The 27,777-nt window shown below is 39.1% G+C and overlaps 1 protein-coding gene across 10 annotated transcripts; it reads right to left on the bottom strand.

Annotated features, from left to right (window-relative positions):
- Nucleotides 1-891: 891 nt before the first annotated feature.
- Nucleotides 892-26,367, bottom strand: WTAP (WT1 associated protein). Of its 10 annotated transcripts, none has more exons than XR_015283240.1 (9): nucleotides 25,289-26,052; nucleotides 23,621-23,713; nucleotides 22,035-22,072; nucleotides 21,892-21,947; nucleotides 17,134-17,192; nucleotides 15,277-15,404; nucleotides 7,485-8,987; nucleotides 3,919-4,073; nucleotides 892-2,116 (listed from the first exon to the last, which is right to left on the bottom strand). XR_015283240.1 is itself a non-coding variant. In XM_086877184.1 (9 exons), exons 3-9 carry the CDS (start codon nucleotides 22,062-22,064, stop codon nucleotides 1,533-1,535), a joined length of 1,191 nt encoding a protein of 396 aa, XP_086733310.1. In that variant the 5' UTR covers nucleotides 22,065-22,072; nucleotides 23,621-23,713; nucleotides 25,289-26,182; the 3' UTR covers nucleotides 892-1,532. The 10 variants fall into 10 exon arrangements, 3 of the variants coding, with proteins under 3 accessions (XP_086733310.1, XP_086733309.1, XP_086733312.1); XR_015283243.1 differs by having other exon boundaries at nucleotides 8,038-8,987; nucleotides 25,807-25,871; XM_086877184.1 differs by having other exon boundaries at nucleotides 8,809-8,987; nucleotides 25,289-26,182.
- Nucleotides 26,368-27,777: the final 1,410 nt, after the last annotated feature.

The raw sequence follows: 27,777 nt of genomic DNA, 5'->3' as shown, positions 1-27,777 counted from the left end.
AATTTACACCACTTAAAAATGCTACCACAGACATCTTTCTGTAACCTAAGAATTTACTGCAACTGTGAATTTCAACAGAGTGCTCTAGAACTTTTGAGAAATACTTCTTTCAAACAAGTCTTGTTTCCACAGTGAACTGCAAAACAGTAAAGCTATTTCTTACTTAGTAGCTACATATGCATTCATTTTATTAGTTGTCTGGTAATTACAAGACTCACAGGTAGAAAAAAGGTTGAAACTACACTTAACCCCACCCTAAAATAAACCACTAAGTACTTCTGTCTTACCTTGAACAGTGCATTTTCATCTTCTTGCTCATGTGCTACCAACACTAAACTAATAGATGGAAAATGAACACCAGAAATCCAGGTTCTGAAATTCATAGCTCATTGCTGAGCAATAAAAGTATGTTTAATTAAAGGGAATTCTGTCATTCTCTGCACCTGTTAAGAAATCAGTTTCCTCAGGCAGGCATTTAAAAACAAAATTACCCAGTTCAAAAGGCTGAATTGCTAATTCCTTCATTTTTTTTAGTTTAATTTGTGCTGTTAGGTACTTCAAGCTTTTGCATTTGGGTTTTTTTTGGGGGGGGGTTTATAATTGTTAATAAAACCAGGTTCAAACTCTATGGTTTACTTTCATTAACTTCTCCTTTCCACCTCCCCACCACCCCCACCCTTTTTCTGCCAGTAAGGACAAAACCTGTGGAACAAACAGTATCAGGCTGTCCGAAATTAGCACTAGCACACACCTAAAGCTTCATGTATCTGGCATACACTGTATCAGATATGATTGACACAGATACAAATTCAAAATTCAATTCAAAAGCAAGGACTATAAAAACACCGCGTACAAGTAAACCACGGAAGCGAATGCAGAACAATGAGGAAATTACATTATTAAAAGTTTTTATTTAGGTTTGGTCAGTACAGGTAAGATAATATTGGAGTCACAGAGCAATATGCATCAACAGGATACAACAGTTCTTTAAAACTGAGTAACTATGCACACAATTCATAACATTCGGTCACCTAAGGAGAAAATGCACAGATGTATGGTGGGAAAAACTGTAATTAACACTGAAACTACTACAGGACTCCTTCAGTAAGTCCATCTTTTTAGTGATAAAACTACTGTACTGGGCAAACTTGGCAGTCATAAACCCACAGCTATTATGACAAATCTCGAAGGTGGTGTTAAGTATAACAGTATGAGTAAGAATGCCCTTACACAGCACAGGTTCTAGATATACACAGATTTGTACAGACATCATTTATGTTATACTTTATGGAAATAGTTTCCATTTCAACTTCACATTAACTCATATAAAAATAACTTGAGCTACACAAACGTCCTTTTAGCAACATTCAACGTAATTAACTGTTAAAATTTCCAAAGTGGCAGAGGTATTGAAGCAAAAAGAAACCCACAAAAAGGCAAAATTGTGACAAGTATGCACTAATTTAAACGGCTCCTGGACAGTATCCTCTCCCAATTTCAATGACACTGTATAAAAATTTTGCAGAAAAATGTTACAAAACTGAACCCTGCACATTTACACTGGAGTCCAAACCATTCTGGACATGACGAGAACCCACAGTTCTGTTACCTTTCATGCTCACTGTTTTCTCCTCTTGAGGATCATGATTGGAGTCTGTGTCATTTGAGTGGTGAGTGAGAGAGTTTTCACTGCCAGTGGGAGAGTCTACACTTTCATACCCAGTACTGAGCTGGTTTATGTAGCTACCACTTCCTCTACCAGTTCTATCTTCAGAGTGGTTGGCCAGCTTATTACCATTCCCTGGAGAAGCTGGGAAGTCATCCTCCGTGCCGCTACCCTCCCTATAAAATCCAGGCCCAGACGTCCGCTGATGGGAGGAGCTGCCATTGCTTGGTCCGTTTGCCAGGCGGCTGCAGTCTTTGCCCACGGCCTCTCCCTGCTCCGTGGGCTCAGAGGATGGAGTCCTGCTGGTACCTGGGTTGGAGGCCTGGGACTGCTGCTGCTGGTACTGTGCCAACTGCTGGCGAGTCTCCTTCAACTGCTGCTGAAGAACTAGAATGGTACTCTGCATACCCTCTACCTCCTCATCAAGCTGGATGATGAAGTCATTCAATTCTATGTAAAGAAAACACATTTGTTGCAAACACTTAATAGCCCATATACAGCTTCAATCTCAGACAAAAAATTAAAATCCCATAACTCAACATTTTATGCTGAAATTTTTCAATGAACTATTTCTCAGCCCTCAGGTATGCACTGGTTTTGATACTCTGCCTCTGAAGGAGAAAATGCTTAACAACTGTGGTATCTACTTATTTTCTATACTATTGAAAATATGTGAGAAAAATTTAATTTCTGGGCAAGAAAGCAAGATATTCAGAAAAAAGCTCAATGAAAACAATTAATATTTTGCAAGCAGATACTAATGTGTCTACTTTTATTCAAGTATAAATCCCCAGCAGAAATACTGTAAAAGTGACCATGAACCATATCTATACATAACAGATCTGATTAACTACAAAATCCTATTCAGCAGCCATAAGCATTATTTTTTCATCATATTTCAAGGAAGTTTCAATTCTTAATGTGTTTGAGCCTTTAAATCCTTCAAGAGAGGACACAAAAAGACCTTCTTACCAACAAGAGTGTTAACTAATTACACGAGACGTTTTACTATTTATGTACCAGAAAAAGGTTTTTACAATTAGTACTGCATTCTGGAACAAAACAAATCGGCCTCGTAACAGTGTAAGAAACACTGACTCAGTCTTCAATTCAACTGCAACATCAGTATGACAGAGAAAATAAAATGCAAAGTGCTTACTATTGTAAAAATAATTTTAAAAAGTGTTCTTGCTGCTATGGAGAACAATCATTAGGAAAACTGTTATTGCAGGAATATCATCTTGATTCATCTATGGGGAAGAAGCAACTCAATGCTGGTAATGACCACATTCAAAAGCAGCAGTCTTTAAAGAATGTCTACACTTGCTTCAATTATGTACTTGGTAAATTTTGTTGAAGTGTGTTACAAAACAGTACTTACTACTCCTAGAAAATGACATTATACAATCATTTACCTTAAGAGTTCTAGTTATTTTATACTGCTATTTTCTCCAAGAGATCAAAATATGATTGGGGGAAGATCTAGCCTTCAAAATGCAGGACATCTCAGACTTAGATGTGATGCCATATCAAGTTGCTGGTATCTTACAATCTTCAGATATTAAACAAAAAAAGATACTCAGGTCTATGTGCTGACTAGATAGGTTATATCCCCAAACTTCAGAAAACCTAATTTAACATTCTGTGAAGAGCCACTGACACTACACAGGATGCAAGACTGAAGACCTTTAAACCTGCATTTTCTCCTCCATTTAAATTATGCAAGAGGTCAGAGTTTTTAGATAATTTCAATTTAGGTTTTCAGTGTCACAAAATTTAGACTGTGAACATGATGAGACATTTTCATTCATCTGAGTTAAAGGGGAAAAAAATCATCAGTTTTTCATATTCTTAGGTATTGTTGAAAAGTTGGTGATTTTTTAAAATAAATTCCAAATGAGTCAGTTAACAGAAAGCTGTTCTCAGTGCATGCCTAGGCCTCATGTAATGTTAACAGCTTTCATCTTGCCAATTCACCAGTAGTGTGCAGTCTAAACATTTCCAATTAAGTAGCAAGACTTACAGTAAATATCTCTATTTCAAACATTGCATTAGTAGAGCTGAGGATCCCACCAGTTCCCCCAAACTTAAGGATTTTGTTTGTTTTTAACTAAGACTACCAGTTAATACTTACGACTGCTCAGTACAGCCCTTTCATTCTAACAAAGATTGTTTTGCATTATGTATATCATCACAAAATTAAACTTGCAGAAGTGCAAAGCAACTTCTATTTTTGTTAAAAAATCCCTTACCATCCTGACTGCTTTTAAGTTCCTCACTATATTTCTTCTGTAAAGCCAATTCTGCCTCAAGCTGTGCAATACGGCCTTGGGACAGCTGCCTTCCAAGCTCTTGATTCTCCTGGATAAGCATTCGACACTTCGCCATTAACTTTTTCCCTGTTTGGCTGCAAAGGAAAGAGCCATCTATCACAAAATGAATATAAAACCTTTAGTTATCTTCCTCAATCACAATTACAGACAAAAAGGAGATGCAATTTCTGCATGTCACAATTCAAGGAACATTATGCTTCAACATAATTGTCATAGCAGAAAGTCTCCCTATAGTTACCACGTGCTGTTCCAACGCCAGTTGATCTTCAGTCGCTGTCCCACAAAGTGGAAGGCAAGTTTTATTACTGAAAATATGAATAAGCATATTGTACTTTTTTGATACCAACATCTGGATTATCAGTATGCACAATCTTGCATGTGCCAATTCTTAACGGAGTTAAATATTTGATTAAAGATGTGTTTTGCAATTCAAAAGATCAAGGACTGCACAGAAACTACATGAGCAAATTATAAGCACAATCATTCCCCATTTGTTGCACTAATGAAATGCAATAGCTGAATTTGGGTGAAGGAAGTTGCTTGGGGGAAATAATAAATCTCATGTTCATTTTTCATATTGACAACCATTTTTCCTTAAAAGGTTTAAGCATTTATTTAAATGCTGTCCTGGTACTCTTGTTTAAAAAATGAGGTGTCTATTTTTCAATGCTACTTGTATGTTTGACAGTCACATGCAGAGTCTGCTTCATGATTTCTATGGTCAGCATCTCTTAAGTACATCTTGTATGAAGAGGAATGCAAGTGTAGCTGAACATTGGAAGGACATCAAGGAAGGGGTATATTATTTACTTCCTTTAAAATGACAGATTTCAGATTGTAAATAATGATCATCAGGACATTCAGTTTCTAAAAGAAATGTGAAACAAGTAGGAACTGACAAGACTTTCTTCACTAAATTGGTAACATTACACATCTTTAATCTTCATGATAAAAATCTCATTGTAAAGCATTATAGGAAGTAGTATGCAAATTAATATATAGGCAATACAGCTGACTCCATGAAAGAAAAATTAAAGTCCTTTAGGACTCTTAGTCTGCCAGGTCAGGATAGCATCCCCAAACAGTTCTTTTAATAGGCTCAGCACCATAATGAAGCTGTCCATCTTTTCTATAGAAGTGTAAGCTCTGCCAAAACCCCCAAACTTAAACAGTTTTATTGTGAATTCAATAGCAAGACTTGCGTTACTTTTCAAGACCAAGAAGGTCATTTAATTTTTTATATGCTTTTAAACAAGTGACAAATACTGAAAAGAAACTGAGGATTAAAAAAATAGAACAGGAAATTTCTGCTACAATCACAGCCACAGTTCTCTCCTGCAACCAAAATACCCAACCAGAAGAATTTAAAACAGCAATTTCCTTATCAACTACCTTCTGAGCACTCAAGTCTTAGAACATCTTTTAAGTTCTCTGCCAACTCTGCCCCATTTAACATTTTTCAACTGACTTTCCCAAATCTTTCAGATGGGCTGCTCCAGAAGGAATCTGGCTGTGTAAAGTCCTGGAGGCCTGAAAATCTGCTAAAAGCAGCAGCCTGTTTTCTTTCTTGATGTGATGTCCAATGCCAGGTCCTTGAAGTTTAAATTGTGCCGACCTAATACAGTCCAAGTCGCACATTTAAGATGCAAGTTTCCTTAGAGATGTTCATTCTGTGCAAAGCAGGACCACTTTGGAGATAACCAATGTGACAGATCCCAAAAGTTATTAGGCAGACATGATTTTTAGCCATTGGCAAATTCCTGTTACTGTATTCATCATTACTGCAAGTAGAAAAAGTTTACAATGCTTAAGTCATTTAATGTTTTTCTCTTCACAAACCAACATCAACTGCAGAATCAGGAAGTACCAGTTACCTTGGAATTGGGACAAATTTAGAATCCCATTAATATCTTCAGGTTAACTCCTGCCAAAATGTAAAATATTTATTACCTGTATAGAAATTTGCATAGTTACCTATAATGCTATTTCTTCCCATCAGAATTTTTCCAGATGTTCTGAACTAGCAGAGAATAACCCTTGCAATTTACAAAAAGGACAATATATTCAAGAACATTAAATCCTTTAACTATTAAAATAATTCCTGTGAACTGTAAAACTAAGTTCAGCATTGTTTTCACAAATCCTCTTGAACATACATGCAACAAAACCTGTAAGAATATAAGTGGTTAAATTTCAGAAGACTAAAGTTTGTTGTACTAGGCTTACTGCAAAATGACATTTCAACTAATTTTTTTCCATATCTATACTCTGCTTAATGATGGTTAAAATGGCTTAGCATAACCATTCCTTTGATTACATGCCCTTTCATTTCCCCCTTCAGACATCAGCAATGTTTATGCTGCACAGCCTTATCTACACTAAGGTCTGGAACTAACTCTGCTTAGGGCTGCAGTTAACATGTTATCCACCCCAAGGACATCAGTTTAGGATCTGAATAGGGCCATTGCCTCTTCCAAAAACCAGGCCAGATGTCATGAAATGAGTAGCTGTGTACAAGGATGGACAATTAAAGCAATTAAGGGGGAGAGGGGCAAGATGCAAAGAGAATAAAAAAACACCTACAAATATTTTACATGAGCCTATTACTTCACCTTTCAAGAAATGAAAAGCAGTAAAATCTTAACCCATTTAACAAAGCCTCAATAATTTACCAGGAAATAACTACAACTTTCTATATTCCAGCCACTGCATGTATGAATTATGCACATTCACACCACTGACTTAAAATTGTATAATGTAAATTAGGGTATGTTGCAGCTACAGAAATAACATTTTCTTTTGACACTTGGGTTTGAAAGGAAGTAGCAAGTTACTCATCTCTTCTCAGCTGTACTCACACATTCAGAGCCTGAGGACTTTAGAAAACCATCAACCTGTATCTAAATGTGTTAAATAATTTTCTGAACTCCAAGCTAGAAATAAGCAATCTGCATGGCATGCCTCTTTCAACACATTATAGCAAGCTTTACAAATGCCTTGGTAACACATTAACGATTTATTAATAGAAGTCTTACCTCTGTTTTGATGCTAGATCAATAAAATCTTAGATACTGCTATAGCAAAATCATTCCGGATGTATCACTTTTAAAAAGGTAAAATTTTTCTGTGGATTTTTCTTTTTGCTGTTAAGTCATTACTCATGCAAAAAAAAATAAACCTGCATAAGTATACTACTCTTTGATCCCATATTAATCACCTGAAGCACAAACAGTTAAAGATACTTCCAAATCAAAATTATGTTACGGCATCTTAATAAAAGTCACCAAAACAATTAGAATACATCACCTTCTGTGACAGCTGAATGTCTTTTTAATTTAAAAATTAATTTTTTTAAACTGAGTCATAAAACGTTGCCCAACTGTTTTGAAAAATTAAAACCTCCGATTACTAAATAGACCTCTATTTGCTACGGGAGAAAACAAACACACAAATGCTACACCAAATCTACATTTTGCTTTACAGACCTCAGAGGTGCACTCCCAACTGTCCCAGATTGCCACTCTTACAAGTAACTTGGGACAACAGAACAGAGGCATCAATAGAGCAGCAAAAACTCCTTCACTGAATCCACCAACAAAAATGCATGCATTTAAGGTTTTCTTGGTTTGTTAAAATACTGACTTCGTTTGCAGCGAACGAGACAATGCAGAAATAACAACCTGTTCAATTCTCGTTCATCCCAGGAGTTTCATAATACAACAGCATATCCAGAAGTGTTCCTTGAACTACGTATTACAACTATTTCAAGGCACATTTTATAGAGAAGCACAATACAAAAAAACCCAGGTGTACAACGGAATAAAAACACCCCACCAACACTGAAGACAGTTGCCATCTTGTGCCTTCTGTATTAAGCATTTGAGATCAGTTCTTAGTATGAAGATCGAAAAATTCTCATTTCTGCATGAAAACATGCAGTGAAATTCTTATCACAACCAGTTTTTCTTATACATGCTAGTTGTGATCAAATGTATGTTGCTTCAGACAATTTTAAACCTGCATTTAGATGGAACGTACATTTTTGTACAGTTCTAATTTTGAGGCGTCCACAATATTACCAACCATCCAGAAAACAGTTCATTATTTAGCAACAGTGACTTAAGGCTGCATCAAGTGCTAGAGCCCAAAGGCTAAACAGTCAAATGTGTACACTACCACTGTTGTGATATCAAATAGCACTCTTGTGGCTATTCAAAACTGGTTAGCAAGTAAACTCTTTAATGCAAAATTCACCTCATCGAGTTTTGACCCAGCAGTTCAGTGAACAAGCAGGAAGTCCACAGTCTTATTGGCAAAACTGACTTACAGTGTCTCTAAGTCACTAGGCTCAAGGTTAAGAGCGAAGCATATTCCACTTCTACATTTTACGGGAATTTTACATGTTCAATTCATGATTTATAATCTCTAGGTTCTCTCTCCTCCAAACTGTCTGTAGACACAGTGTGCCACAGACTTAAGACTTCTGTTTCTCCCTCTATTTTCTTCAAATAGAACAATTTTGCAAATGTCTACATGTTCTAGAAAAGATTTTTTTCGAAGATGGCCATTTCTTCAGAATAGTCCGACGCTGTCAGGCCTCTGAAGCAAAGGGGAGAAAAAAGCTGAAACACAAGGTTCACCTGGTAAGTTTTACATTAAGCATTACAAGCTGGACAGTATAAGAATGTGGCTTTTGCCTCAAAACGTCTGAGTCTTGGTGTGGAAACGAGTACTTGGCTGTCCCACCATAGCATTCTCGTAGTGGGACTGTCAGGGAAGTCTTGACTGGGGAGTATTTGTTTTGTTTACCTATCAGGCGTAAATTTCCAGGCACTCAGTTCATTTTGGGCTTGTTCCAGTTTGTCTTTAGTCTGTTCCAGTTCACCTTTCATTTTTAGGAAAAACAAGTTGATGGCTGGGTCCACCATTGTTGATCGCAGTTGGGCAACACTAGGCTGCTGGACTTGCTTGAGGTACTGAATCTGATTCTGCATAAAATAAGAAAAAAATACTGTTATTCATACAATACTAAAAAAGAACTGCAAGTCATTTCAATACAAATCATTACCCCAAAGTTATCAAGGTAGCTTGCCTTCTTTCATGCTGCAACCCAAACAACACAGGATAAAAAAAATCTCTTGTGCATGCCTCAAACCCTTGTCCGTGTGCCTGCTCACCCAAGCCCCCTAAGCACCTGCCATGATTTACCTTTCACAGCGGATTTCCCTCCAGACCCCAATTATTGTCTACGTGTCAATTTACATTAGTCAGAGCAGTATCTGGATTAGAAGAAATTAGAATGCTCCCTTTCTTTTGTACCTGCCTGCACTCCTTCTGAGGAGCAAAGAGCATATGGAAATAATTATCTGCTTTAAACAGACAGTTAATTCCCACTTCAGTGGAAGTTATTAAGAAACATTACAGTTTGACAATAAATATTTACAAGCAAATAATAAAAAGGTTTTTAGAAACTTCTGAAGTTTTTGCAACTGCAGTAGTCACTTATGATGCAAGATGGTGTTTTTTTAAACAAAATAATTTAGAAATATTAACAGCAATTAAAACAGATTTTGGTTGGATTTCATTCCCTTGCATCGACCACAAGCCAAAGGACATACAAGTTAGCATGTTTAGAACACCTGTAATAGTGAAAATTTCAGAAGTAATAGAAAACAGAGGTTTTGTTTTAAATACAGCATCTATTATTCAAAATGAATGTAAATAAATTATTAACTTTATTAACATTTTATTAACTTTTTATTAACTTCAGATTAATCGTTTCTTCAATTTTAATCCCATCACTCAAATGGTACTAAAAGTACGTGTCTAGAACCCTGCTAATCACCAATACCACATCAGCCTGCACAGAATGTGCTGATTCTTAAATTCAATTTATTATGCTCCCTGTATCACACACATTTCTTCACGAGCAAGAGGTGAACAGACTCACACAATGTTAAAAGACATTAATTGGAAGTCAGATGGCTTGTTTCCACTTACTTGAAATAAAATTTCTGCTTGAAATAAAAAGTCTGCAACCAGACTTGAGAGCAGAGAGTTTCACTGACAAACCCTAAAGGGCAAGAGTCTCCCCTGCACTCTTGTTTCCTTGGGACACACCATGTTCCTGTACGTTCAGTTACTCTCTCATGGGGTCTTTACACAGCAGTGGTGAAGAGGAAGCACAGAAGTCCTATGTACATTCAGTGTGCAGGAGCAACCTCAGTCACTTCTAATTGAGTATAACATGGTTTAATTTACATATAGTTAAGTAGCAAAAACTCCTGGATTTTATTTCAAGTAAGTAGTTTCAAAGGTACTAGAATAACTGAAGTATTGCCTTTGTTACATTAATTTGATATTATAAAAATACTTAGCTACTTAAAAAACTGACATCATCGTACTTTAAATTTTAAATAGACAAAGTTCTACGTATGCAAAAAGAAATAAAAAAGGGACTAAAGCACTGCATATAAATATTTTCAAGAATTAAAGCACTCAAGAACCCACATAAAAACACTACCTAGAAACAAGAAATACAGATTAAGATAATGCTAACAATTCTTGGATGGCATTTTACCTCTCGGTTCCTTTGCCTCACTGAATGCACAATACATCACTCACTGAGTAAGGATCAATTTTATTCATTGTTATTGATGTGTATTTGATGTTCCTTGTCTTCCTAAGGCCCACATTCCTCCCTCTTCCACTAAATCTAAAAATTTTAACAGATTCCTTGGATCACTAGCACACAGAATTGCTGCCACTGCTCCTCGGTCACATCAGAAATACACTTGAACACTCTGGAGGACCCAGCCAATGCTGTGCAGTGCCAGTTATTTGACAGTCTCATGGGTGTCTCTCCAGCTCGCACTCTTAAGCCCAGCAGATGGCACCTGTACAGGACTTCAGCTCATCGTTTCTAAAGCAATTGTGTAGAAAGAACTTATTTAAGCTTAACAACCCTTGCTCATTCCCTCCCCAAACTTAAAAAAACAACAACAACATTCTCTTCCTCTATACTTTTTCCAACTCAAATTTTTTTAATCCCTCCACAAAAGTGCTTTCTCCAGTAGTTAACTCCAGAGTTCCCACCTGCCAGGCTCTTCATCCCTGAAGACCTAGCAACCTCCTCCCAGTCTGACCTGCTCCCAAAGCAAGCCCAAATGTCTTTCCTTGTCTGCAGATTTCCTAATTTTGTCATCCTGCTTAGCCGGTCCAAACCTCACATTCTTGCTCCCTCTAACCACTTTCTAGTATGAGTCACCTCCCATTGATATTCCAGGTGGTAAGAGTTAGGGAGCAGGAGAGTTTGTTTGCCTGTTGCCTTCAGGCTACAGCTGAACATACAGGAATAGTCATGTCCAATGCTAAACCCCAGGGAATGCCCACTCTAACACCTGAAATGCCTACAGACTGTTCATATTCCCAGACATGAAAGCATACACTACCTAGTATATTTCAAAAGCCCATCAAATAGACAAGTAGAGGTAATTTTCACAAACACAAAAATCTTGCTATCAGCTTTCTCTGTGTTTCAACCCAATGCAGGAGAGCACTGAAAGCAGTCTATTTAGAGGACATTAGGCTGTGTGAGGTTTTGTTTATGTGCATTTTTATCTTTTAGTTAAAGACAGACAATAACAATTTCAATCCCTCTAGTTCTCACATTCTTGGAAACAGTTGCATGCCTTCAGCTGCAATCATCATCCAAAAACAGCTACAAAGAACAGACTCTAAACACGAAGAATTTACAAAACAGATTACAGGTGCCTGAGACGAAGTGTAAGCAATCTAAGTCAGATCAACATTATATCCTTCTTACAAGGAAGGAGTAGTAAGGAATGAAGTGCACAACTAAGAAGAGAAAAAACACAACAGAGCTGTAACCTAAGCCACAAGAGTAATGACTACCTAGTGCTACAGTCCAACTGCACCAACAGAAAGTTCCACCCACTGTCATCTCTTGTAGATCTTTTCCATGAAAAACATATTTGAGCAGCAAGTATTTCCAAATTTCTGCCCACTTACTGACTCTCAGTAACTGTGCAGTAGCCTGGAATGAGGTTAAGGCCCTTGCCTGAAGTAGCATTAACTTTACTACCACCTCTGCCAGAAATAAAGCTTTATTGTAGAAACCATAGCCAATATCTTACCCACACTTCCCTAAAAGGAGCAACCTCTTCTAGGGGGTTGTTCCTGCTGGGGGAAGGTAGCTTGAGGCTGCTGCTGAAAACAAGGCACACAAGATGTTAAACGCCTGAACTTCTAGGTAGCCCTTAGTAACCCTAAAACCACAGAGAAACATTGCAGTACCTGTCACAGACTTTTACTAAGCTGATGGCTCTGAAGAAATCCATATATTCTCTTGCTAGACTCAGCACAGAGCACTAGAGAGAATGGAGTTATACACTCCCCTCGCATCTTGTCTCTTCAAAAACAGCACCAACACAGAGTAAGGGCAATGATTCCACTACTGCTACTCTGACATGCACACCTACACTTTAAAGATGACAGCTGGTGACTTTAATAAACTGAAAGCACACTAAAACACTACTATTTTAAAAAAGGGTAAAAACTGAAACACCAAAATAGAGTTCATCACACCCTATTTTAAAACAGAGCTAGTGTACTTTAGTAAGCAAGGTGTTCTAACGCAAGTAATCAGAAAACTCAGTATTTTCCAACTACTACCAGCTGAATGTGGTACAATATTAAGTTTTTAACCATTTAAATTTGAAAGCGGTAAATTTGAAAGAAAATGTCCCAAAAACACATCTGTAGTTTTCAAGAAACTAGACACCATAAATGCTCAGTCCTTCTGAGCAAAATGTGACAGGGAACATTGAAGGCTTACATATAAATGTTACTGATGTACTTTACATGTAAGTGTGAACTATAAAAAAACTAACGAATAAAAATATGGAAAAATTATTTTATGGATTAAAATCAGGCATGTCAAATATTCATCATCATCACATGATGAATAGTTTACTACAGGATTAAGCAACCTGTATCTTAGCTTTGCATCTTATCCAACATGATGTATTTTTCTACTGTTACTGTAGTGGAAAAAACACTCTCTAGTAAAGCCTAGTCCTTCACACCTTCTTAAAACTATGTGCATTTTTAAACTTCAAAACATATAAAGGTGAAAATGTCTCAATTATACACCTCCAGTGTATCCATTTTACACCTCTTTTTCAAGGATCTTCCTACCTCCATATACTATGGAGATTACATCCTTGGTTTAATTCTTGAGTCAGGAGCAGGAGAAATCAAAGCCACATGAGTGTGTGGGCACTTGTCTGTTTTTTGTTTCTTTTTGGCAGGTTGTTACCCACCCTTTTTTCTTTTTTAAAGTACACTGAAAATCAAAGCTCTTCAGAAGTTCTTCTAAACCAATATTCTGGAAAGATTATGCAGCTATAAACATCTAACAAAGTGCAGCCAAAAACCCCTATAGTTCTCATGATATTGTCAAATTCAAAGCATTAAATACTTGAAGTTTATGACTTCAAGGGAGGAAGAAAGGAAAATATAGTACACACGAATTTGCTTTTGGTGAAAAACTTACATTTCTTTTTATCTATTTGTTTTTAGTACTTACTGCTTTAGGTATATGCTTAGAAGTTCAAAAGGAAAAAAATAACAACCTGTTATTACTGCTGTTCCACATAGCAGAATTTATCAGTAAAACTTCACAACTGGAGCAGGACCAATACACAGCTAGGTAAGTGTTGCAGTACAGATCTTCACTGGCATCCTGGGCCACATTAACAGGAGTGCTGCCAAGGCTGAGGGAGGAGATCCTTCCTCTTACTTAGCACTGGTGAGGTATCTGGGGTACTAAGTCCCTATCTGGACACCCCCGCACAAGAAAGACACAGATATATGAGGGTGAGGCCAGTGAAGGGCCATGAGGCTGATTAAGGGGTTGGAGCATGTGACACACAAGCAGAGGCTGAGTGTTAGGGCTGCTCAGTCAGGAGAAGGCTCGGAGGATGTTAGGGATGTGCATAAATACCTGATGGGGAGTAAAGCAAGCAAAGCCAGTGATGCCCACTGAAAGCACAGAAGGTGATGGGCACAAACTGAAGCACAGGGAATTCCACTTAAACAATAAGGGAACACATTCTACCGCGTCAGCAGTTCAACACTGGCACAGGTCACCACAGAATTTTGGAGTCTCCATTTTAGGAGATGCTTAAAAGCCAATAGTGCACAGTCCTGAGTAACCTGGTCCAACAGACCTTGCTGTGAACAGGCAGGCTGGACTAGAAACTGCAAGTCTCTGACAAACTCGGCAATTCTGGGCTTCATTTTTTGCCACTGCAAAGTAAGCATAATCCCCTTTATTTTTTTCCTGTTTATAATACTATTTACTGTGAACTAAAGTGATCTTATGGTCTTAAGAACAGTGCAAGTACTGTGTACAGAGCTCAGTCATACAACTATACCTATACCTGACAGCTCTGAAAAACTCCAGGTAAAAAAGAAAGGAAGATTTAAAAAGCAAAGGAAAGCTACAACACTAGTTATTAGTTCTGCACAGAGTCTGTATTTTTCATACGAGAAGCTCTGAGGAGTATATTACCAAAACTAGCAATAAGCTTTTTACAATTCTCTCAGAAACTGTCAGATTCTAGCAGAATGAAAATTACATTAAGGTAATCCAAAATGAGACAGTTTCCAAGAAACCAAAACTAAATACAGATGTAAAATTCACAAAAAACGGCCAGAAATAAAGAATAAATAAAGATCAACAAAATACGTAACCAGAACACTACAAATTAAGCAGATCTGCCAAAGTTCAAAAGTAGCAACTTCACCTATCCAGAGAGCTTACAAATACCTTGTTATCCAAAGGCGATGTAAGTATCCGCCTAAAACCTCCTAAATGGAACCAAGTAAACTCAGTCATATCCTTACATTTTTATTTGTTCCTGACTCTATAATGACACTCAGAAGTAACATTTTTGTAGAGATATACCGTAGATAAATGCTAAAAGAGAATATATGCAAGAATTAGCTTGAAGTAAAAGCCCTTCCAATCACAACTGGTACTGAAAAATCAACAGAAGTAACTAATATTAAAAAATCCCCAAACTTTAAGAAGTGATCTTTATTAATTCAATGGAAGCTAAAGTACCCTGCCATGTCTTTAAACAGAAATGTAATGGTGTAGATACAAAAAAACACAGCACATGGGCACTGGCTCAACAGCTGATACTGCTGCAACTGTCTGAACACACTTATCCCTTTCTAAATACTTACAGTACACTCTTGCATCTCCTGTTCCTTAGTTGCCAGCCTCATCACCAGAATATTTTCTCTTCGGGCAGACTCTTGCTGTTGCTGTTTCAACTTCTCTTCAGATTCTCTCAGCCCCGTCACATCATTAGCTAACACGTGCAAGAACATACAGAAAGTATGTTTTAGTGTACCCTTTTATAGGAAGCTTTTAAAAGATAGCAAAAAGAATCTAAAAACCAAATTTATAAATAGAAGTCAAACAGCCACACCTTTTACAGTCATGTTTATAACCAGCATAAACAAAACAAAGTATCATTAAGTATTAGAAAAGCTTGACAACAAGTGGCTTTAAATCCATATTCCTGGTCCTTCTTTAAGACTTACTAAAATTTTGAAGATATTTATATAGGAAATCACTTTTAAACTGCTTGCTTAACCAAATATTATTACAACCTGCAGTCTGAAACTTGGGAAGCTGGAACTGCCCAGATACACATAAGAAAAGCTGAGGCCAGGGTGGTGGAGGAATAAAGTCTGTACTCTCACAAAAACCAATCTGCAGTCTGTAAAACAGTGCTGTTTATAGCAATCCTCAAACTGATCTCAACACTCCGTGAGCAAACAGTAATACATTCGAGAACATTCTGTCACAACTAGAATTCTGATCCATGGACATTTATGAAAGTTTATATAAGAAATACATAAAAGGCAGCACATTTCCAAATTACTCAAAAACACATGCAAGTAACCTGATACCAACTGTATACATTCACTCTGCTACTTGTCACATGGAAAACAATGAAAAATTTTAATAATATAGATTTTCATTTTTTTTTCTAATTTCTTGAGAATAATCAGACGTGAATATAACCTGAACATCACAAATTGCTTCAGGACAATGGTTTCTAAATAAATCTTGACAGATAATTCATTAACACTGATTACTACAGCCTGTACTGTATCCAAGATCGAGAAACTAGGAATGTTGAAACAACTTATTTATCCATGTTTAGACAGTCTCAGATGTGAATGGAATCACCTGTTTCCACATTTGCTATATTTTAGTCTCTCCAAAACCCAAAACATTATGAGACAGCAGTAGAAGGATGTAACAAGAGCAAAAGAGAAGACATCCATTTGGACTGACAGAAAAATACCCTTCAAACTCAGTGGTACTATATCTCTAAGTATTTAGACTGTGTCTTGGTCTTCAGGACAGACTGAAAAGGTGAAAACAGGAAATATACCATCTCTAGCTGCCAACATAACTTTTAAAAGTGACTTAGGATGGGCTGTTCAGTCACTCCCAGAATGTATTCATATTTTCTCATTTCAGAGTAGTGTATTTTCCCCATATTATCTTCCAAAGTTCAAGTTTTAATGACCATATAAGAATGACAATCAAATTTGCCTGATCAGATCAAATAATCCTTGGGGACTCATTTTACACATTTACCTCTAAGCACTATTTCCCCTCCCAGTCTTATAGTCCTGGAATATTACCAAAGGCACAGACATTCCTGGAGTATTCTGGTAGATAAAGTTTCCTTTTCTAATGGTAAAGTTCTGAAAGTACACCTATTTATGGGGTTATGCTTTGAAGCTTTCCCTTGCCCACAGTCTGTGTCCTACAGATGCAAAAATAAAGACTTTTTAGATGGGATAAATTTGCAACTGCAAAAGAAGTTGGTAAAAAAGCTGTGAGAGACTGAAAACTTAGAAATGTAGAAAAAACAGGCTCTCTTTTCCTGATAAGTAACTGACATAACAGATCATTATCTCTCATTTCTAGGACCTTTAGAAAGCACATATATTACTTGATCACTCTGCTTTATACATTCTGATAATTTGCACCATTTTGAAACCCAGCTAACTTACAATTAAGGTCTGTGTACTTGCCCTCCAGAGCTTGCACGTATGCTTCATATTGTTTCCACCTGTTGCAGATACAAAGAGAAAAAAAAAAGAATTTTCTGAAGTTCTGTTTACTAAATGAAGGCATCTCATTCCTAAGCTTTCAGAGCTCACACTGATACCATAATCAGAAAACGTCAGGATGGAATTACACAACTGCACAAAAGACAATTCCAGTTTTAAAAAAAGAGCTTTTAATGGTGGAAACAGTTCAATCTGCTTTGCATCTCAGAGGAATAAAATGGTAGCTGTGCATTACAACACATGAAATTGACATCTTAAAAATCACTATTTAGACAAATACTAGGATCAAACACTACTTATTTTGTGATCTTTGTGAAGTACCCTATATACATCTTATTCTCATAGAGCAATTCAAACAAAATTCTGTAACAAACTGTGATACAAATACAACACTAACTATGTTACCAAGTGAACAGGACAAGCAAAAGTGTTATTATAACACCAGAAATAGCAGCCTAGGTTAAGCGTCGTATCAGCTCATTCAGGTTAAGACCATTCCCTGATTATATTCATATCCATAAGCCTAACAATTTAATAACTCTTTGAAAACATGTTATTTAGGCAATTCACCCACAGTCAAAAAACATCACTTAAAAACAGCATTGAATTTTATACAAACTACCAAATCAGTAGCAAATATCCCAATGATTTACAGATGTAAAGTTTAGCATGAAGTGCTTTACGAAAAAAAGTTCACAGCAGTGTTTTGGGATTTTAAAGTAGCACTCTGTACCTAACTGTGTGTTCCCCATGATGGTACAACTGCACACTTTAAAGGAAATTAATGTAGCAGCTTATCACTACAGAAAAAGGTGTTTGTTCCCTCCTCCCAATTACCCTCTCTCCCTGAGACGTATTTTATGCCAGATTCATCACAACTGCTCTATTTGAACTCTGTAACCTACACTACTACTTTAATGGAAACTATAAAATCTACCTCAAGGTAATCTGGACCATTTAGTGAATTCAAACAGCACATTAAAGGACCTAAAGCATCAGGGATCTGTAACAGCAAGCAAGATCACATTATGGAAAAGGAAGTATGAGACCTCTTCCTTCAAGCAACAACAAAACTTTTACAACACTTCAGCTAAACATGGCAACAGCATGAACAAACTCTCAAAGCTCTGTAAAAGAGAGCAGTAGTATTCATACTTAACCCTTAAATTTGACCATTAAAAATTCTATGTTAGTTCAGGAGATTTCATCTCCCAGAAGTAAAACTGAAATGGTCTACTGAACAGCTAATCTAGAAAGAGATAACCTAATTTTACATTAGAAAATCACATGCAGTAAACAGTTGGTCTTCAAATATACAGGACTACTTGACTTTTAAGTTATAGCTCACATCCCAAACCCAGTAATTCTATCAAAATCATGACACCCTCACACTCCCTCAACAGGAGCACTATACAAAGGAAGTGTATTGAGGACATAAAACCAAAACAAAAAAAACCCCAAAATAACCACCCACAAGCAAACCACGTAGCCCATGGTCACCAAGAATGTTGTAGACTCTAAGTCACCTCTCAACAACTGCTAGTATTTAGGCAAGAACTAAACTCCTGGAAAAGAAAATCTAGATGGCACTAGGCCATGTCATGGATTTCAAGTCTTATGCCTACCAACACTTCTAGAAAACGTAACCATTCAGATCTGGCATTTTGTCAAAAACGTGGTAACCCTTGCAGTTGAAGCTACTTGTACTGGGTCTGGCAGAGATGGAGATAATTTTCCCCACAGCAGCCCTTGTAGTGCTGTGCTTTGCACTCAGAGCTAGAATGGTGTTGGTAACACACCAGTGTCTCAGCCACTGCTAGAAGTGCTCACGCATCATCAATGCACATTTTCTAGCATTCCCCCCTCACCAGTGGGCCAGGAATGGGTAAGATCTTGGGAGGGAACATAACCAGACCCTTGACTTCCTTGCCCCAGATCATGCCTTCCAGCACACCTGTAGCAGACTAAAGCAGCTCATCAGTGAATGTGAGTGGCAGAAGAATGACAAAGGCTAAAAGCTAGATTTTTTTTCTCCCATCAGTTTGCTTTCCACTCAATATGGAAGTTTATGTTCATAATCCGATGGTTCAAAATTAATAACCTGAAGATGTGCTACTTGGAAAGGCATTCAAAAACAGACAGGAGAACAAGGAAGATACTTTTTAACCTGTTTTGCACTCAAGGGATCACTTAAAGTCTCACAAGAACTGGAAGGTAACTGAGCAGCATTGTCAGTTACTTAATTCCCTTCATTCTCTAAAAATACTAAGCAGTCTTTATAGAAGTAATTTGAAGCAACAAAGTCCTAAATACTTTTTCTTGAAGCACCCATACTTTATGCTGAGCTTTGGGGTTTGCAGTAAATGATAAGCAGTTAGGGGTTAAGACACACACTGTACCCAGGCCATTCCAAAAATGACTGGCTCTAAGTCCCTGTCGACTGAAGTTTAGTAAAAGCACTGTATTTTCTCAGAAATGCTTGTGTATATTGGAGTGCTTCAGTGTTTTACCAGCTAATTGCTCAGCTAAATGATCAGGGCAATACTGATCAGATTTTTAGCTATGATCCACAGAGTATTTCTTTACCATGCTCCTGGCTCTTCTTTCTCTCAGAAGCTCCTACAGTCAAGCTAAGTAACTGCTGCATTAGAGTGGGGAAAGTTTAAGATGAGTCCACAGCAGTAAGTCATGAGACAAGCAGAAATTCAAGGTCAGATCTAAAGCCTCTGTGCTAGTCCTGCTCATATTTTGTCAACAAAAGTTAAGATGAGCAAACCTGAATTATGTATTTCATGGAAAAGAACAGTAAAATTTGGACTTGTGGCACAGAAACTGACAAAAAAGAGAATAATCTTTTCTACCTATGTATTTCATCACTGTAACTGTACAGCAATGGTGATTTACTGCCTAAAAGATCATTACACGTCTGTCTCAAAAAGCATTTGCCTCACCGAGGCATGGACCAAAAAAATACATTCCAAATCTTAAGACAATCTAGAGGTCAACACATGCTTTTCTATGTCTCAAAGTAATAGAAATGACATTCACTAAAATATGTGCAATAATATTTCGTTCCAGCCTACAAATGAAGCCAGCAGTTACTGTAATAATTGTTAGTTTTATGTGAAATCGCAATTAGAGGTGAACTTACTAGAAATCCATCAAATCTGCCCCCACAGAAAAAAAGTGTTTTCAAGACTGATCAATGCAAACTAGTAAAATGGACATGACCAAAATGCAATTTTAATTTCCTTTTCTGGGTATATTGAAGAGTTATTCTCCTTAAATCCATCAAGTGCTCTTTTTGAGAGCATGTCAGTTTTTATTCACACTAAGATGATTATTCAATAGCAACACAGCTGTCATCAGCAAATTCCCTTCTTCCTCTTCGTTAACACAGGTGAGCTGCTGGCATACTTTACCTCCTTGGGTGTATTACACCCCATTCTCTCCTGAATATGTGCTAGAAATTCATCCCTTCTATCATAGCAATTAATCATTGCAAGTTACAGAAACTGATTACAACTGACAGACATTTTTTGTTTTCACATTATCAGTTAGAAAGCATCACAGAATCTATGCTTTGATATTTTCACATGAATTTTACTGCAGGAAGTAAGGGCACAGCTTCAGAGACTTACGAGTTTACTACTGCCAAATTCTGAGTATAGAAACTTTTATAAAAAGGATCACAAGGCCAAAACCACTTATGAAAGAAGCACTTTTTCTGTTTAAATACATTTTTCTTTACAACCCAAAAGTCTGGATACTCAGAGGCAGACAGAAACCAGTTTTAAATATATGGAGGCAGACTGTGTTTACTCCCTGGAAAAGACTGTAAACCCAAAAGTAGCTGGCAGGATAGCATGTCCAGAAGGGAGGGTAGTTGATCACCACATATACAAAGTGTTGTATATGCAACCCTGTGTTGCTACACAGTTTAGTCTTTGTTCTATGAACCAGCAAAATTTACCTTGAAACCCTAATAAATGCTAATAACTCGGTGTACAAGAAGCCACGAACTAATGTTTACCAAAATGCACAGACTACTCCAACAGATAAATACCCCACAGATGGCTCATTTGGATAGCTCCTGGTTTACAAATCTGGAAATTCAGGCATACAGAGACAAGTGGATTGGGGTGGTTTCTTTAAGCAGGTGGTCTGTGCAACAGAATTTCCTGCAATTGTTTCCATGGTTACATGGACACTTTCTAAACTGAAAAGATGGTCAGGTTCTTCCTTATCAAAGTTGTAGGTGATGAAAACCTCAGTAACATTTTTCTGTTAATATCCAGATATGCTGAGAAGACAACTGCATGGACTGATTAAATGTAAAAAGGACTGGAGAAGTAAAGAGTTGACATTTTTTCCGATGTTTAAAATAACTTACTATCTATCAAGGAATGTAAGCAATTGTATCTTCTGTAGTTATGAGTGAATAAAAAAATCCACTCACACTCATGTTTTACAAACTACCAGCAAAGATTTTGCCTCTTGTGAAAAAGTGTTCCCTCCCAAACTACAAATAAAAATACTTGAGACAAGAGGAGAACTTTACAGAAGAGATGCATCATGAGACAAGTAAAACTGTTTTTCAGAACAAGGATGTTAAAAGACAATGGAAGAGTAAATTCACACATCTTCCACTGGAAGCTCACTAAAATGTTGAGATAGAAAAAACACTTTTTACATTACCTTAGGATAAGCTCATCTCTAGGTAAAACCTTAAAATCTGCTTCACTAAGGCGAACCTATGATGCAAAAAGAAAAGCATAACTTATCAAGCTGTCCCGATAACCAGGAAGAGTGAAGCCACAAGTAATTTTAAAAACACATACCTTCTTTGGGAGAGGTTCTTCATTCGTCATTGTGAACTCTGAAGGGAGAGGAAAAAAATGGAGTTTTATTTAGTGTAGTTTCTAGTGTAAAAGGAACACTGAACAAGTCAGAAACTTGTACTTCTAGCCTTAATTGTTTTAATTTGCAATATTACACCACTGAAATACTGGTTCCACACAATGCAGCACCAGAGTACAAAACAGCACTATGACATGTTTGCTCCTGTAATCTAGATATAGTCAGATGCATTTTTCTAAAAGCTATCTCAAACTTTCTACTTATGTCTAAAAAGCCAACCTGTAATCAATTCTTCCTATTTAACTAATCAAAACCATCAAACTTTGTATCAAACTGACATTTAGTATGTGTCTACATCTATGAACATTGTATTTTACAAGGTAAAGGATAATCAGTGTCTGAGGAAAGCAATTTATACTACTGCGCCTCCTCTTTGGAATAAAAGAGGATAATTTGTGAACATTACAACATGTTCTTGCAAGTACTTACTCTCGTATGATTCTAATAAACAGGAAGTACTGTTATTTTAAAACCCATGTGAATATTTTCAGGAAAAGTAAGATACAAAATAAATGGCTTTGATAGACCATCAAACTGAATTCCTCTAGTGCATACAGAGCATTAAGAGTACTGTATTTTGCTATTTTAAATATTCACACTGCCCTGACTTACAGGACATGCTTCCTTATCTCAAAAGAGTAATACACAGTATTTTCTACAACTATGATTATGTAAAAAATACTGAGTTCCTAAATCTTTCAGGCATTCAAGTAACAATAAATGCAAGATTTGCTGGAGGCATGTATATTTGCAGTATGCTTTCCACCGGAAAAGTTGCATATAATATTAAGAGTTGACAAGCTTGTAAAACTGCTACCATACATATACCAGGGAAAGGATGTGTCAACTCTTTGGTTGTGAACACTTTAGCTTTAAAGAAACAATGCTCTTAGGGAGAAGATATTTTATTTTCCCAATGATTTTTATGGATTACCTTAGTATTTTCACAATGACACGCAATGAACCAATTTAACTTTTCCAAATCCCAAATTGTTGGTTAGTAAAACAAGCAAATACTTTCCAACAAAGCAGAGCCTTATCAACCTGCACTAACTAACACCACTGACAACTACACAGCACCCTACCAAACAAGGTCCTGGTTAACAACATGTGAAACAATCAACACTCACACTCCCTTCCTATAATAAATACTGACATTAGAACCCACAGAAAGAAAACATTCAGAAGAGGCATCTCACTAACGAATGGCAGCTTCCTGTTGCTAGGCTTAGTAACGCACAGGCACATACGTGCTTCCCTAAACTAGGAGGTCCCCTCCACTCCCACCCCCTTCTCCTTCCACTCACAAGAAGTTACTCAAGCACTTTGCTTGAACTTCTGCATGCAGCTCCTTATTTGAGACTGTTTTACCAAAAAAATATATCTTAAATATAAAATACAAGAGTAAGAGGGAACTGATAGAAATTGCCAGTGCCCAACTCAGTCATTCAGAGTAATTTGAGATTAGAGAGGGAACGCTTGTGACCCCTGTATTTAGGCTGCCTACCTTCCCCACTGTTATTTTTCCCAAGATTTTTAGATTTTTTAACTCCTTTGGAATCTGGAAGTAGTCCTGAAGATCTCAGCTGGTGTTAAGTTCCTGACAGAGAGAAACATGCTTTTCAGATGTCACACAACTACAGTTAACACTCACTAAATGGTGCACACATGTCAAGTCATTACATGTGTGTTCCTCAAAAAAGTACCAGAAGCACACAAATGCCAAGAAAGGTGAATTTTCTCCAAAAACCTGGCCTGTAACCCCTGCTGCAGCATACAGCAATTATAAACATGTGACTGCTGTCATATTCATGACTACAAGAAAGCAAAGGTTGATCCTCCATCCAAAGGTAGTCGACACTGCATCTCCAAACCTCACACAAAATTCCAGCACCAGACCAGGCTACTCTGACCTCTACACCCAGCACATCACCATTTACAAAACCACCTCCAGCTTTCAGACAAGAGCACGAAAGACTGAAGTTATGGGCCACTGCATCACAAAAGTTAGTGCCTTACTGCCACTTATTATTACTTGCCACGACAGAACCACACACTATAAAATAAAAACACACTAGCTAAAAATATTCTGTAGGTTACTCTGGAAAAGTTAGGTTGATAATATCTATAGACAAACACTTAGTGCTCTTTCTGCACATACGAATTTCACCTTGCAACAGATTTTTGAGAAGCCGGAGTAACTTAACAAAAGCTTACACATTTATTACTGTTGTATACTGCTATCATTGTGCTCAGAAACCGCTCCGTTTCTCAAAGATATCAGCAGTGCCAGGCTGGCTACAGCAACTGTCACAGTGATTTGCCTTACTTTTCTGTTAATGAGCAGGTCAATCTGTATGCTACAGAAAGCAACTGCAACTGAAACGTTCATTCTTTTAATCTAATACAGTAACTTCTCCAGCACTGTGCATTAAGAGATGCTGCTTATCACTTGGAACTCCTCTAACAGATCATCTCTCTCCTACCCCTATCAGAAGTATCTTGCAAGACCATGATGAAGTGTCACTTTTTACAATAAAAAGCATCAATGTAAACAACATTCCTGCATAACTGACTGGAATTAACACGATTGTATTTTGTGAATTATATTATGAACAGCTTAACTGTACTATCCTAACTAAGCACTTTCATGATTTTGCAGAAACAGTGGCTGCCACACTCCTTCTGCATATCTGCTCCTGGCAGCAAGCAACATAAAACCATATTCCATACTTAGAATAACACTGCCACAGGCACCAAAAGAATTTTTAGGAAAACTCTAGGTTTTAAGTTCTACAGCAGTTTCAATTAAAAGAGATGTGAAATGGGGAAAGCATATTTTTATTTTAGTAACTCCGGAAGAAGCCCACACACCTTTTTCTACAACGTTTATAAAACACAGGATTTAAAAACTTTTTAAAAAAACCTCAATGAACAAAAGTAATTGAATCAGGTATGCAGCTTTACTTGTTATACCCGAATCGAGTAATTTTAATGATATGAAGAATGAGTTCCATGGGGAAAACCCCAGTATGGGCTCCCAGCTCCCAAAGCATGTATATGTTTGCATATATATACAAACATATAATTTACAGAATCACAGAATCGTTAAGGTTGGAAGGAACCTCTGGGGATTATAAAGACCACCCCCACTTCACTACCAAGGCAAGTTCACCTAGAGCAGGTAACACAGGAACGTGGGTTCTGAACGTCTCCAGAAAGGGAGACTCCACGACCTGCCTGGGCAGATGTCCTGAATGAGTGTACTTGAGATTGCTCAAAAATTTCTCAGATCACTCTGCAGCCTAGAGAGAAGTTAAGGGGGAATACACCACCACAGCAGTCTGTTCCAGTGCTCTGCCGCCCTCAACGTAAACAAGTTCTTCCTCATGTTGTGGTGAAACTTCTTGCTTTATTAGTTTAGGGCCATTGACCCTCGTCCCGCCGCTGGGTACCACTAAAAGATTCTGGCACCGTTCACTTTATAATAGCACCCGCCTTTAGGATATTTGTATGTATCGATGAAAGCCTCTTCTCTTTTTAGAGTAAACAGGCCCAGTTCACGCAGTCTCTCCTCACAACAGAAATATTCCAGACCCCAAATCATCTTTGCGGCCCTCCCCTGGACCCCCTCCAGCAACTCCTCTTTCTCGTATTGAGGAGCCTTTTGATGTTTGAAAAGAAAAGCCTCACAGTAGTGCCGTAACCGGTCAGCCCTCACGCTCGCCTCAGCAACCGCGGGGGTCCCGCCCCCCCGCGCCGCGGGCCGCAGCCGCAGGTGTTTGACAGACCCAGCTGCTGCGGCCGCCCCCCAGCCCAGGCAGTGCCCGCCCCGCCGCCCTCGCTCCTCTTCCACAAGGGAAGCGACAAACACGGCTCCCGCAGCCGGGGCGCGGCGGCAGCCCAAGGCTGGGGGAGGAAGATCCCGGCCGCGCAGCCAGGCCGGGCTTCGGGGCCTCGAACAAAATGGCTCTAAGTGCTTCCGCTCCTCCCCCCCCGCGCCTGAGGTGAGGGATGAAGACGCCGCTGAGGGTCGGCACCCCGGGACCGCGGGCTGCCCTGTCTGTCCGTCCCGCCGGGGCGGAGCGCTCGCACGGCCACTCACCTCCCGCCCGCGGCGCGGAGGCCCCGCGCCCCTCGCACGCCGCTTGCCTGGACCGCGCTCCGCCTCACATCGAGCGGGGCCGAAACGCCGCCACCTCCGCGCCTGCCGCCACCGGCTCCGCGGGCGCCGCCGCCCCCAGCTCCGCGGCCGGGACCGCCGCGTCCCCCCCCCCGCCCGAGCTCCCCCGCGCGCCGCTCCCGCCCGCTCTTTATTTGCGGGTTGTCTGCGCTACAAAATGGCGCCCAGGGAGGAAATGAGCGCCCGCCCCGCCCCGCGGGCGGCGGCTGCGCGCGCATCCGGCGCGGGGCGGCGGGAGGCGCTGCAGCGGTGCCGGGCAGGGGCGCGGGTCCCTCGGCCCGGTACCTCGGCCCCCTTATGGGGTGGCCGCCGCGGGGGATCGCTGCTCGCCCCGCCGGGAAGCGGCGGCTCCCGCGGGTTGTTAGAGCGCCGATTTGAAGCCCGTCGGCCGAACGGGCCGCGCAGCGCTCGTATCCGTGGGGTGTCGCGCGGCCTCCTGCCGGCGGGGGGCGCCGCTGTCCGGCGGGATGGGGCAAGCGGCGCCCGTCTCCCGCCAAAGCGGCTGAGGGGAGCGGGACCCGGCGCCTCCTGGGAAAGGCGCTTGGCGCCTTCCCGGAAGGCTGGCGGAGAAGATGGGATATCTGGGAAGGAAAACTGCACGCAGCAGTAATTAAAGTGCAAGATGGGCGCCCGGCTTCTCGGCGTGACTGCCGGGGCTGCCTTCCCACCGGCCGCCGCTCGGCGGCCTCGGTGCGAGCCAGTGTCCTCAGCCAGTAATGAAAGATAAAGGACTTCCAGCCGCTTCCGAAGAAGTTAAACATCAGTTTCCACGTTTGAGAATAAAAACCAATAAAGTGAAGTTTGCCCTTCATTACGGTCTAGCACCGAGTTGGTGCTTTTGAATGAAGTTTATCTGTCTTACTGTCCGTGATTTCGCACGCTGTGATGTTGGGCAAATGCTTTTGCTGGCAAAGTCGTAAAAGTGCTGCGGGCTAAATCAGTCTGTCAGCTGGGTTCCGCTAATGAAATCGATTGTCACTCGCTGTGTCAGGGCTGAAGGTGCTCCAGAAATCTCCCCTGGCTCTTACTGGTAGCAGAAAGAATACAATCGCTACAGAACAGAACCCAATGCACGTGGTCCCGCATCCACATCTATGTATGTGTATGAATACAAAGATTTTTCAGTGAGAGCTTAAAATGTTTAAAAACCACGCTGCAAGTGATTTGACGTAGCTACCCGAGGTAAGGTAGTAAGGTGACCGCAAGGAGAAAGGACCTGAATAAATGCCTTTGAAACCTTATTTAAAAGTGAAAAGAGCTATGCTGTGATTACTGTACAGTTTCCTGCTCCTGCTTTTCTTGCAGATGTTTTAAGCATTCAAGATACAAATTAACAGATGAAGCCATCCCAGGATGTGGCAGCATGGAAGATGCACTGAAATATTAGAGTAGGCCTTAATAAGAACATTAATGCAGCAAGTTTACTTGATTTCCTTGTGTGCAAATGTAAACATTACAGTACTAAAAATATATATAAACCA

The sequence above is a fragment of the Cyanistes caeruleus genome, chromosome 2 (genome assembly GCF_971803275.1).
Source record: "Cyanistes caeruleus chromosome 2, bCyaCae1.hap1.1, whole genome shotgun sequence".
NCBI classification, from domain to species: Eukaryota; Metazoa; Chordata; class Aves; order Passeriformes; family Paridae; genus Cyanistes; species Cyanistes caeruleus.
This window is presented reverse-complemented; position numbering and strand designations above follow the sequence as displayed.

What these genes read in the sequence shown, in the direction of transcription:
- WTAP (XM_086877183.1), bottom strand. Translation starts at nt 22,064, where the DNA reads ATGACGAATGAAGAACCTCTCCCAAAGAAG. An exon ending in AAGAACCTCTCCCAAAGAAG is followed by an intron (nt 21,948 to 22,034) that starts GTATGTGTTTTT and finishes TTTGCATCATAG; the next exon opens with GTTCGCCTTAGTGAAGCAGA. An exon ending in TGGAAATTTACGCCTGATAG is followed by an intron (nt 4,074 to 8,808) that starts GTAAACAAAACA and finishes TTTCCTTTGCAG; the next exon opens with CCAAACAGGGAAAAAGTTAA.